General features: G+C 44.2%; 1 protein-coding gene across 3 annotated transcripts in view; it reads left to right on the forward strand.

Moving 5' to 3' along the window:
* The window catches only part of vta1 (vesicle (multivesicular body) trafficking 1), a 47,732-nt gene extending 38,520 nt beyond the window's left edge, over positions 1-9,212 (forward strand). For all 3 annotated transcript variants that reach the window (XM_076756489.1, XM_076756487.1, XM_076756488.1), the window contains one exon: positions 8,285-9,212. In XM_076756489.1, the coding sequence (XP_076612604.1) occupies positions 8,285-8,430 (146 nt within the window). In that variant the 3' untranslated portion in view covers positions 8,431-9,212. The remainder of the gene's footprint in view (positions 1-8,284) is intronic.
* The last annotated feature ends 4,275 nt before the right edge of the window (positions 9,213-13,487 follow it).

Genomic DNA, 13,487 nt, shown 5'->3' on the forward strand with positions numbered 1-13,487 from the left:
CCAAAAAACTCTTTCTGCATCACTTTCAACACACGTCTGAAGTGAATGCCGTCAGATTAACATAACAGCTGCAGGAGAGAGAGATTATTTGAACGCTCATTTTAAGGCGCTGAGAGGTCCAGCGGTGGCTCCGTTTGTTTCAGACGGTCACTGCTGGCAACAATAAATCGATGTCGTCTCCATCAGAAACAACCTCTGCAGCCTCTCTGCAAAAAATCCTTTCACGTGTGAATAAGAAAAGCTTGAGATTCAGTTTTCTGAGAGGATGGTTTGAGTTGTAATGAGAGGAGGGAAATGACAGATGAGCTCATGAGGAGAAGAGGCAGAAAACATTAAGAGATGAAGACACTCGTCTTCCCCATTTCCTGTCCTCTAACTGAAACTCTGTGCGGAGCCTGGTGTTCTTCATCACTGTAGACCAGAGATAAAGTTACTCTTAATGGAAGCTTGGAGACATCAGGCCCATTCCTAATGACACATTTACTGCTTTGGAGGAATGTAGGAAGTCTATATTTGGTACTTGACGAGGGTGAAGAGTCAAAGTGAGACATTAAGTCTCCTGGGAGAATGTAGGATTTGGGTTTTTGGGCTGAAACACTGAAAGTGGCAGGTTTACCTGTAGGCTTTTAAACTGCCTCCTGAATGTGTTTAAGCGTGAAATCTGAAATGAAAAACCTGCATTTGAACGTTTCTTCATCACTAACAGGATTATGAGACGGCGGCACAAACTCGACACGCGCGTCCGTCTTGTTCGTCCCAACACGGGTTTGAGTCTCCACTGAGCTCTCTGACTGTCACAGGTCGGCCTGTTTCTGTGGAGCAAACTTCTCCTCATCAGTTTTCACGTTCGGTTTCTGTATTCTGCATTCCTCCAGTATTTAGAGTGGTTGGTAGAGAAGGCACGTCCCGCAGTGGTCTTTGAAGCCCACTTTGAAGTTATGATAGTGTTTTCAGGTCACCTGGTAGCTCAAGTCTGATGTTTTCAAAGACAGGAGGAGGATAAAGTGTGTAAAGAGGACAGAGGAGGAGTTAGACGAAGATGAGAGAGGGCAGATGAAGGAGGGTAAGGGCCACCTGTCTTTTTCAGGACTATTTTGTCTTTCTGAACCACAAAATTACACCAAGAGATGTGACGGAGTGATGCTTCTTTTCTCTCACAAACAATCTTTGGTTAGTTACACTCAGTTGAATCTGCCACTGGCAGTGTTTGTCACTCATGTACGACTGTATAAATAAGATAAAATGGAACAAAAAAACATTTTTTTAACACTTAAAACATAAGAAATCACAAGGTACTTAAAATAAAAAGCCAGCGTAAACAGTAAATGTGTTGTACAGAATGATGTCACACCATCAGTGCAGTTTAAATGTGAAAGAAACTGAATTTCGAAGCATGTTTACCTGAATGTTTTGCACATTGCTGATTAAAAAAAAGAGCGATAATAGATGTGAGGGCTTAGCGAAGCAACATGTTTTCCCAATCTGATTCAGAACCAGCTATCAGAAGTGTGACAGTGTGGTCTGACAAGTCTCTTTTATATTCACCATAGAATAGATGAAGGCAGATGGTCTTCCAAAGTGAGCCTGAAAAAAAAAAAAGGTTGGAAAAGATGGAAGGATAATAACATGGCTGCCATTACCAAGCTGCTCAGCACAGCAGGAGTCCTCATGAAAACAGCGCTCCTCTCTCCTGAACTCCAGAAGATGTAAAATAGCCTGTGAGTAACCGCTGAAAAAGGTGACACTGCAGGAGATGGCGGTGATGGTGATGGTCGCCCGTTGATTGGCCCGTACACCAGTCATCCGTCTGCCATCGAACCTATCATTTCAACCACACCACCGCCGCTTCGCCGCTGTCTAGACTATCATTAGCTGCCGGTGGTTAGCCGCGGGGAGAGTGAGAATGAGAGGGAGTGGTGGAGAGCTTATAGCCTGATCATGAAGCTCCGTCCTTTTTTCACATTCAGTCGTTCCCTTCAACAACTGCCAGGTTAATGGGAGAAAGCAAGTTACCGATGGTGACTGGAAAGTCGCAGGTTCGACCCCTCGATCAGCAGACAGACGAGCACTAACCACTCCATCATTACCTGCACGTCACAAGTCATCAGACAGACAGAAGCAGCCGAGACACGTTTGTCGATTCACGGCGCACACGAAGAGTCGACGCGTGTCAATGCTGGGACACAGGACAGGTGTCATAGTCTTCAGGGATGCATGCTATCGAATTGTCCCCAGGACGAAATTTGTCTCCTGCATGAAAGTCTACACGACCAACAGCCCGATTAAACAAAGCAAAGAGAGCAGGGTCTTATTTAAAGGATATTTAAGAAAAGCTGACAAACGCCATGTTATTGAACTGCATCTGAACGCTCTTAACTCTTGAAAGCCATGACTGGGCTCAGCGGTGGCTCAGCTGGTCGTCCAGGTCGTCCATTAAGGCTGATCCTCGTCTCAGTGGGATTTGAGGTGTGTGTGGAAACAGCTTTTTGTTGGGCTTTATTTTTCTCTAAAGGTTAGTATGCATGATCAGCAGAACGGTTCGCTGGATAAAGAGGCGAAATGAATAATTCAAGCTGTCGTTCTGATTTGGTTCAGACTTAACCGCCAAGTCACTGAAAGAGGAAAAGAAGTTTTCTCTTTTCAGCTCTGCACCTTTCCTCTTCACGGGGTGAATTCAGGCGTGCCAGATAAAGCGTGCCACTCTTTGTTCAATCGCCATTGCAATTAAAACGAAAAAAGGCTGTTTGACAAATAGATTAAGCCTTAGGTCATGCAGATAAATGAAGGAAAATATTGCTTACAGCACTCCATTAAAACATTGAAACAGCCTGAAAAGAGGTGGAAAATTACCTCGTAAGCATGTGTTTTCTGCTCGGCAGCTCTGGGTATCTGTTCTGCGTTTTCTATTCATGAGCAGGGGTTTGAAACCCTTTCATTCGTTCAGTCAGCAGTCCTCTTTCAGCTGGTCTCGATTTCTTTTGTCGTCCACATGTGTTGTAATGCTCAGCAACAGAAGATGCCTCAACGTACCGTTCATCTTAGGCCCTTTATCAAAGGGGGGTGGTCGCCGAAATTACAACTTTTACAGATCAGTAGACCCTTCAGGTGATTTTGGGTATAATGTTTTTAAGCATTATTACACTGTTGGATTACCAGAGTGCTTTGAAGATGTGGAGATACTGTATTTCATCGGTTTCACTTGTATGTGTCATCTATTGTACCTGGATTATTGTTCTTTTCTCTGCACATGAAGACGCACTGCTCTGCAGGGAGTAATGGACAGGCCAAGACTTCCTCTTTCGAGTCATTGTTTACAGTCCGATAAGGAACTTGAGATGCAAGAATGGAAGATAAAATAAATGTAAAAATTTTTTAAAAAGCTAACAAAAAAAATGCATAATCAGCAGTTTCATGACTGGGAAACTGTAAGCAGCATTTCAAGTATCTTCAAACTTTTTATCCACTGAACACTTCATAGAAATAAGTGCAGCATTAATCAGTAATGAAAATAATGGCTAATTGCAGCCGTAGTTATTGTAACACATTACGTGCATTCTACTGAGAGCTGATTGGTTTCTCTTTATGGAAGATGATTATTATATGTTCGGGTCATTTTTTATCATTAGCACCTTTTTAAAGCCGCCCCTCGCCAAGTCTCCCTCCTTGTGGAGCGCTGTGGTTTCTGGCTGTCTCCCATCTCTTTGCTGACTTTCTCTCTTAATTTTTCCACTAGTTTCCCTCCTCCTCCTCCTCCTCCTCCTCCTCCTCCTCCTCCTCCTCTCAGCCTCCTCTCATCCTTGGGAGTATGCAGTCAGCATATTTGCGAGTCTTTTCCCAGCTTTTTGGAGGAGAAGAGAATTCAGCCAGGGGATTAGGGGCTTATGGTGCAACATTATTCAATCATTTTTTTCCTTTTCTTCTCCAGGACATTTTTAAGAGTAGAGGACCATGTTTTATGAGCGTTACTGAGCCAAGAGAGACACTGTCTGTTCCTCTGTTCCTTCAGTCTGCACTGCTTCTCAAACTGGCATCCAGGGACCTCCAGAGGTCCTTTACGGGGTCCTAACATGCTAGCCTCTTAACACGCCGATCTGTTGGCCCTTTGAACATCCAGTTATTGGTGCATTCTGAGATTATGCACACATCATTCAGCTCAGATGTGATTTGACCGACACGTCCTCGTACCTGAACGACTGAATAGCTCAATTGCCAATGACCCCAAAAATGACTGTTGGAGTACCAGTGACGGGCGTAGCAGACTTTTGTCATCACATGGTTAATATGAGACAGTCAAACTGCACCATCGTTGCACTGGACCTTCATCGTGCTGGCCATTTATTGGTCAATGGTTGAGACTGAGGCACCAAAACTACTGGGTTAGGTTTAGGAAAAGATCACGGGTCGAGTTAAGAACATGGGTTACTGATGAAACCCAACCTAGATAGTAATACACTCACCAACTGTACGCCGATATCCAACCTTCTGTTCACCAGTTAGATACTGGAGAAGATAGTTTCAGTGCACTTAAAGAAAATAGCGTCCTGGGGGATTTTCAGTCGGGTTTTAGAACAAACCACAGCAGAGACCTCAGACTAAAACCTGATGAACATAAGGTCTCAGTTCTTGTCCTGTTAGACATAAGTGTAGCATTTGACATGATTGACCATGATCTCTTAATCAGGTGTTTTGAACACTTGGTTGGTCTTTCCGACTGCGTTAAACTTGTTTTAAACTTGTTTTTAACAGCGAAGGCGGAAAGCTTGACGTCAGTCCTGGAGATCATGTGGTCATGACATCTGTTTTGGGATTGTGTTTGGGATTACTTATTACTGTTCTCCATATACACGCTGCCACTTGGTGACACCATTAGAGAGGACAGTGTATGCTAACATAGTTTGTTCGACCCATCCATCCATCCACTCCACCTCCTCCACATGCGGACTTTCTCGCTCTTTATACTACGTCACCTGACTTGCTCCTTTGCTCCCAGACAGTCAGGAGAGGTCACCACCTAACATTAAACATATGGGTCATGATAGGCTGCTTGTTCAGGTGATCTAAACGGTTGTTTTCTTAGTGTGGACAGGCTGGATTTGACCCATCTATTCTTTAACTCACATTCTCCTTTAACCCTTTTGGTTTTTGGGCCTAAACCATCCATCTGGTTTAATGGAGCCGTGCAGATGCCAAACAGTTTTAATTGGGGCGATTTCTTCGATAGAAGCTCGTTCCAGTGAAAGCTGGGGATTCGCCGTTTGCGGAGACGCCTTTTGAAATGTATTTCTGTTAGTAGCTGTTCAGAGATGCGAGCTGCATGCAGTAGCTGTACGTGCAATCCTCAGACTCAGAGCCACTCAATCATAAACATAAAGGATCCGCCGTAGAGCTGATCTGGTTCGGTCCGCCGTGAAGCCGAGCTGTTGAATATTCTTCTCAGTAATATGTTTGATTTTGCGCCGTCAGTCATTTCACGGCTGACGGCGCAGCAGAGATCTGCAGCTGTATGAATGAATGTGTTTGATATGGAGAGCGTGTCCCCACTGTGCCTCATGTACTGTTTGCAGAGCACAGTGAGGTGGGCTGGGGGCAGCGGAGGTATGGTTCCAGTTAAAGAGGGTCCTCTGGGGAGGGGGGGACCGATTGAGGGAGGAGAAGTAAAGGAGAGGGGGGTCGAAAGAGGAGTAAAGACATGGATTTAGAGAGGGGAGAAAAGGAATAAAGGACAGAGGAGAAATCAAAGAGAGAAAGAAATTATGTTCAGAAAGGCAGGAGAGACGATACGTGAAGACTTCACATACTAACTGCAAAATATATACAAAAACACACAAAATACACAATATCCACCAAGTACGTTTCTCCTCTTTCGGAAGTTTTGCTTTTCACTTTTAATCGTCCCATCAGTGGGACAAACGCACATCGACAGACATGCAGGTAAAGCAGCCACCGAACAGACAGAATTCAACGTGAGCGAGAGGACGAGGTAAAAAAAGAGGAGACGTGACGAAGAGGAGAAAGAGAGAGGAGAAATGTGGAGGAAAGCAATGAAGGGACGAAGAAGAGAAAAGGGATTTGTTACTTGAATGTAAACAGATGTTTTGGAGTCTCTTAGAACAGGAAAGTTGAAAGAGAGACGATGTTGATGTTATCTAATATACAGTCAACGTTCTTCGAGAGGACGCCAGAGAGGAGAGGGATAACGGACCAATAGCAGGTCAAAATAGACCGGATGGATCTTTACAAGGGGCTTTCTGGGCTTTACCGAGACTCGTGCAAGCTATAACATACACTGGAGTCCTGTATGTGGAGGAGGGTGTGTGTAGTCTATAGTGTTACACCCACTATAAGATGTTGTGCTTCCTCCAGGCTCCAGTGTCGTCCTCCTGGGACGCTGATAGGCGGACGGCTGTAAGTGTAACAAGCTGCAGAAACACGCAGAGTAAAAACAAAATTCTGCTTTATGTTTAAGTTTCATGTTTGCAGAAATCCTTGTTGCAGAGGAAGAAAACTTGACTCACACTGAGCGAATCAGTAATTAACCGCCAATCAAAGCGACGTAAGAGCGTTCGGTTGTGAGAAGCACCGAACGCGTCGAATTAGCTTCGATGTCTTGTTTTAATTGTAACGTTATGGTTGTATGTTCTTTGGCAGCTTTCCTCTGATTCTGCATGTAAAAGAAAAGAAGTGTTTTGACGCACTTACCAGGGAGACTTGTAATAAGTGAAGCCAGATTGTGAGATTGTGTTGCACCACACACACACACACACACACACACACACACACAGAGTGAGACTCAGTCCAGCTGTGTCCTGCACAGACTCTCCGAATCACCTGTGAGGCCTCCTCGCCTCTCCTTCGTCTCTGCGGTCGAAAACGTCGGCGTGTCGGTTTAAACTGCCTTTCGAGAGTCCTGAAAAATGAAATTGTACCTGCGTCGAAATACAGTTGATGGAGACGAACACGCTTGTTTCATGCTTGAGATGTGGAGCTTTGCAGGGAGAGGGTGGAGAGACATGTGGTCGACCTGATGAGCTCACAGGGAGCGGTTCGTCTCAGAGGTTAGAGGACAGCACTGCTCACTCTTTATTAAACACACACACACGTTCGTCATGTGTGGCAGCGCCCGTCATCCTGCAGATTACAGAGCAGTCTTTCTTCTAAACGCCTCAGACGACGGAGACCTCTGAGCCCTGCAGCAGGTACTCCTCCACCATAAATTACCCACGTTCCCCGGCGTCCTGACAGCTGATTATGGGCCGGTGCTGATGACTTTCCATGACGCAGGTCAGACTGGACCTTAAGTGTTTCCTGCAGACGGGGACAGAAGCGGAGTCCTCTTGAATCCAGGCGGTTCTAAACGTTCGGAGCAGGTCGATAAATCGTCTTAACCGAGTTGAATTCAACACAAAGAGACGGAGGAGGTTTCCATAAAGTCTCATTTCTCATTCGCTGGTCGCACAGACAGTTATATGAGATCTCATCAATACTGAATAGGCTCTCTGGAGTTTATTGTCTTATTTAATTTACTCGCGTCTGAATAGATTTTGTATTTTATTGACGTATTTTTGTGATATTAAGGTTTATGTTCAGTCGATTTTCTTTTGTCTTTTCATCTTTTCTTCGTCCACTTTTTTACTTGTGGTTTTTAGTTTTGTTTTTCCTGGAAAGGGCAACTTCTGAAAGTGTCATTTGATAGAACATTTTGATAATCAGTTACTTGTTTAAGTCATTTTCCAATCAGAAGTATGTCAATTCATGGTTAACGGCTCCTGAAAAGTGAGGATTTGCTGCTTTTCCTCTGTTTCGTGTCACTGTAATCTGAATGTTTTTTGGGTTTTGGACAAAACAAGACTTTAAATTAAGGTTTTTCACTATTTTCTGACACTTTATAGACCAAACATTTGCTCAATGGAACAAATAATTAGCAGATTTGTCTGGAATGAAAGTAATTATTAGTTGTAATCCTGGATGAAGAAACTTGCTCAGAGATTCACTGATTATTCCTCTGCTGTTTGATCAGTTTCATGATGTATTTCTGTCCACTCCTTCGTGCTGCTGTTCACAGCCTCCATGAGCGACTTCTCCTCCACCTTCCTCTGATTGGCTCGTAGCTGATATCAGGCTGATCTCGTCTTTTTCCTCCTCTTTTCACTCCGTCTTCCTCAGCTTCTCCGTCTCCTCTTGTCATCTTCAAATCTGACTCTTTTTCTTCCCTCCTCTCGTCTCCCCTCCCGGCCCCCCCGCCCTCCCTCCTTCCCTCCCTCCTTCCCTCCCTCCCTCCCTCCAGGCGGTGTTCATCTCTCCCCGGAGGACTACACCAAGGCCCAGAAGTACTGCAAGTACGCCGGCAGCGCCCTGCAGTACGAGGACGTCGGCACGGCCATCCAGAACCTCCAGAAAGCCCTGAAGCTGCTCACTACAGGCAAAGAATGAAGCCTTTGTCCTCCACCAATCTGATCCCTCCATCCCTCCTTCCTTCCATCCCCCTATTTTCTCCCCAGCAGCGCCGCTCTATCTGTCACTGATCTGGCCCGCAGTGAGCTGAGGACGCAGGACACACACACACACACACACACACACACACACACTGAGGCCGTCCTCTGAAGAGAGACGTTCAGCTCGCTGTGAGAGAACATGATGGAAATCAGTCTGCAACAATGGCCGCCTGTGTCTGGCACTGTGTCGCACTGACTGACGGACTGACGGACTGCAGAACACGTTGGCTCTTTATTTCTAATTTTTAGACCGGCCCTAATTGGCTTATTACATATTCATCAGTATCGTCACGTACAGATCATAGAAAATACAATCATTGTTCTGCCTCTGAGCTGCAGCTCAAGTACAAGTTTGGCAAAATAATCTCAACTCAAGGTCCACTTACAGGCTTTTCATGGAGTGACTGCGGTCCGTTACTGTACAGCACTGCAGTGACAGTTCAGTGCAGTTTATGATAAGACAGGATCAAAAAACATTGAAATAAATCCATGAATAAGAAATGATCAAAGCTCTGATGAAGCTCACAAGTGGAGCTTTACTTCAAGGTTCCACATTACGCTCGGGTTCATGCTTTTATTTTGGTGTCCGCTCGAAAATCTTTACATGCTCTGATGTTCAAAGAAAACACATTATTTTTCCCATAATGCAGCACCTCTATTCACCCTCTGTCTGAAGCACTCAGTTTTAGTGCCTGTCTCTTTATTACATGCAGTGCGTTGCGTTTGTCGTCCAACGTGAGATAAAAAATTTAATGCAGAAAATTAAGTTGAGGTCAACAGAAAAAGTGTCATCAATACAAAGTTTGACCTTTGGCGAAGGTGGTGCAGATCAGTAAAGAAGCATATTAGGATCAAATCTTCTATCTGACACATCACAGTCCTCCCTCTCACTGACTTTAAACACTGATCACAGCGGCCAAACGTAACCTCACACATGAAGGGGATCGATACCTCGGTGCAGACTTTGTGCCACAATCACTTGTTTAAATCCATTAAATCATCATGCTGCCAGAGTCTGGGCTAAATCTGTGTGAAATGTTAAAACGGACCCAGAATTCAGTTTTACTTCACTCAAATTTTTGGAATTTTGACGGAGCCAGGCTAGCTTTCCCCCCTGCGTCCCGTCTTTATGCTAAGCTAGGCTAACCACCACATTAAAGGACTACTGATGGGCTGTTTTGCACAATTGGACGCTGAAGGTTTAAATCATTGACGTGGAGTCACGAGATCGTTTCCGGGCAGTGGAAATGTGACTGTCGACCAACGAATTCATCTTCAGAATAATCTCGAAGGAAAAACTGATGCCAGAACACTTCTCACGGTCTTTCCTCATCTGTAAAAACGCAGAATGTATTTGACGTCTATGTTCCACCCTTCTGTCATCGCTCATCATGATTAATGTCAGTACATGTTTGCTGTTTTCTAAGATAAAACGTCGTCTCATCCACTCAGGCTCTGTTCCAGAGCTCACACAGTGAAGACACTGACGTGGAGGAAAGAAAGTTTACAATCTGCGAGTGAATGAAACTGCTGTCGGGTGCTGGGGGGTCACCAGGGGGCGCTAATGCTCAGATAGTCTGTGGAAGGTTTGGCGCTGAATTGTTTTACTTTTTATTGACATTATCACGTTTCTGTATACGGAGGAAAGAGTATTTCTGAGTGGGAGGTTTTTTTTCTGGTTTCTATTTAACATTTAAGTTTCTCAGAATTTCCTTCAGTTTGACTTTCAAGGTTTTCACAAAGTTGCAGCCAGATGTTGAAATCTGAGTGATTCAAAACTTTGAATAAAATATTTGAAATGACGGTTTATGGACTTCTGTTCGCTGTTTGGCTATGTGTGTCTCTGCTGTACGTCCTTCAACTCTGTGTCGCTGCACTGTCAAAAACTGTCTCTGGAGATGACTCTGGATGATCTGTGGAGTTAAAATAAACACGTCGTCTTTAAACGCATCGCTCCAAACTCAGAAAAATTCTTTGTTTTCTAGAACTTCCCTCATGGATTCAACCAAATAGCCGACAATAACAAGCTAGCTCAGTGCTAGCTCAGTGCTAGCCAGTTAGCCTGCTAGCTAACTTGTATAGAACTTTGATCTAAAGACTCTCCGGAGACGCTCGCTGAGTAATTTGATGGGCAAAGTGTTTGATGGCTCTCATGATGAAGATTATTTCAAATCATTTTTGTTTGGTTTTTCAGGGTTTTTTACGCGTTTCTGTTGCTCAAAAGAGAAGCCAGAAGAGAGAAGCCTCTTTCACCGTCCCGTCTGATAACCAGTGTTTTAAAATACAAGCAAAGATGGAAAGTTTAGGAATAAATATTCAGATTCAATGATCCTGTAATCTTAAAGAAACATTTCTGAATCGTTTTGGTCGAAATGTGAAACAAAGTGTATTTTGTGCCCCAGCAGATGATGAAAACAGCTGTTTGTGTCCAGTTAAAAATCACAGAAATGTGAACTGGATCCGTTTTTCAGATCCTCAGTTTGTTCCTTTGAAAGAAAACTCATCCATCGACTTCTGAAAAGAATTATTTTATTTACTTGTGATGCTCAGTTGAAGGTGTCTTTATGGTTTAACTCATGAAGGATGCTGCTCTGTCTGTATTTTCCATTATCTGCTTTCTAAATGAAGTCTTTTTCTGTCTCTCTGGGTATATTTGGTGTCTCTCCTGGTCTAATTTGTTCCTGTTTGGCTCTATTTTTAGAAGAAATAAATAAATCAGGTCAATATACCAGCCAGGTTTTTACCTTTTGTGCTCCTCGTCCAGTCCCTGTACTCCTCGTTCAGTCTTCTGTCATAAAAGCCGTTTTATTGACTGTATATCTGCCAGGAACAAAAAGTTTTCTTTTTATTGATATTATGCAATCCTTTTCTTTCCAGAATTTATCTCTCCGTCCGTCTCTTCTCTCTCATCATGTTGTGGTTTTTAGAGCCGGGTCAGGTCTGCAGCTCTGGACACAAAATGACACCTTCTGTTCGACTCTCTCATAAAAGCTGCAGCAGATTGAAGGAAACTGACGCCGCACACGGTCCAGTTCAGAGACCGAGAGCGTTTTCAGATTTCACAGGACGGCGTGACGTCCGCTGAGACCGCACGAAGTTTCATCATCCTCGTGGTCACGTCGCAGCCTGTTGTCTACTGTCGTTCCATTTTTAAAGATTACATGTTAAATATTGACTGTTTACATTCCATGCATTACTTTACAGAGTCAAGTTGCGTTCAAAGACTGAAGTTCTACAATAAATCATAAAGTCGAGAGACATTTCTTCACACAGATCCATCACCTCCACACCCGCCTGTCTGCATAAAGAACACTACTTCCTGTCTCCATGTAAAGACTTAAGCTGACACTCATGTCCCAGGACACAGGATGTCAAATGCAGTATGCCAGAAATACCAGGATGTCCTCCTGCCTTAGCTCATATCTTTCCGTATGTAAGTCAACCAGCTTTTCTGACCCACAATCTGTCGCATCACCTGAGCTGCAGAGAGTGGTATTTGTATGAAGTATTGGCACCTGTTCCATATTGTTACTTCAGCAGTAGGGTCAAACTTCAGTGCACAACGTTATGATGAAGTAGTACGTCCCAGCTGTATGCGTACTGCATGCAACACTGTGTACTAACAGTGAAGAGGAGAAAGTATGCAGTTTGGAATGCAGCCCAGCTCTCAGCTCGAAGCCCATTGGTTCCTACAGACAGCGCATGGGGACACAAAACTGGGTGAAAATTGGTTTAAAGTGATGTGATTCGTTTAAAAAAATCCAGTGAAAAATGTCAAAAATGAGGCTGAACTGTAACCAGTGAAACTTTGGATGTAACCTCCACCATGACACCTCTCTCTGTGGGTGTGTGTGTGTGTGTGTGGGTGTGTGGGTGGGTGTGTGTGTGGGTGGGTGGGCCAGGTGTAGTTTTAATCAGTCAGGAGGAAACGGTGCGTTAGTTGAGGACTATTGTCAGCGGATTAATCCACATTTGGTGCTGTAGTAGGAGGGTGTGTTTGTCAGTGCAGCACTGAGGCTCACTGATGTGTTTTCAACAGTTTTTGGACATCAGTGGAGCTCGATGGCTCAGAGGACGAAGATCCGTCCGGCTGTGATGCGCTCAGTACTTGTTGCCGTTGGTTTGAGTCTGACATCCATTTTTCTGGCCTGTTCAGTGACACACAGAGTGGAAGAGTTGCCCTCCTCTCCCGCAGTGATTGAGGTGATGATGCAGAGGTTTTCTGCATGTGATCCAAATCTCCGCTGCCTCCGTCCTCCACTCTAAACGTCATTTAGGCCGATTGTCCTGCCTGATAAAAACGTCAAAGGCAAATGAGACGCAGCTCTTTGTTCCCGCTCACTTCAGTCTCTCCATTGTCCTCCTGCTTTATCACGGCGTGTTTATCATGACGATCAAATGAGGCTCCGGGAGACATCCGGAGTTTAATATCACTGTTGTTTCCCTAATGATGAACGCATGATTTCACGCAGCCACAACCTGATCATACACAAACATCAGCATCTCCTCCTCGTTTCACCCAGACATTCATTCTGTGACTGAACATCCCAGTTTTCAATGTTAGTAACTTTATTACTCATTTCAAGCCTTCAATAATCCACACTTCATTATCAAATGTTTTCAATTAAACTTTGATGGTGTTTTAGATGTTAGATGCTTAATTTTATTTATTAATTCCATATTTATTTATTTTTTATTTAATTCCGTTTTTAAAGCCCCTTCCGTGATTGTCCGAGGTTGCGTTCAGGTGCTTAAATACAGACAGCGTGGTTGCACCATCAGGACCAGCTACGACCCTCAGTCTCTCCCTGTTCTCTTTAGCTTTAATTTCAGTGAAATGTTGTTAACTTGCTGTCATCAGTGTGTATCTTAACATCTCTTAAAGACTCCAAAGTGCCCAGTGGTCTTAATTACATCAGCCATGGACCCGCTCCAGCATCTGGAGCCCTTCAGGTCACAGGCTCACACGTTGCGGGTCACTGACGTTGATGAACC

Source organism: Chaetodon auriga, chromosome 18 (genome assembly GCF_051107435.1).
Source record: "Chaetodon auriga isolate fChaAug3 chromosome 18, fChaAug3.hap1, whole genome shotgun sequence".
NCBI lineage: Eukaryota > Metazoa > Chordata > Actinopteri > Chaetodontiformes > Chaetodontidae > Chaetodon > Chaetodon auriga.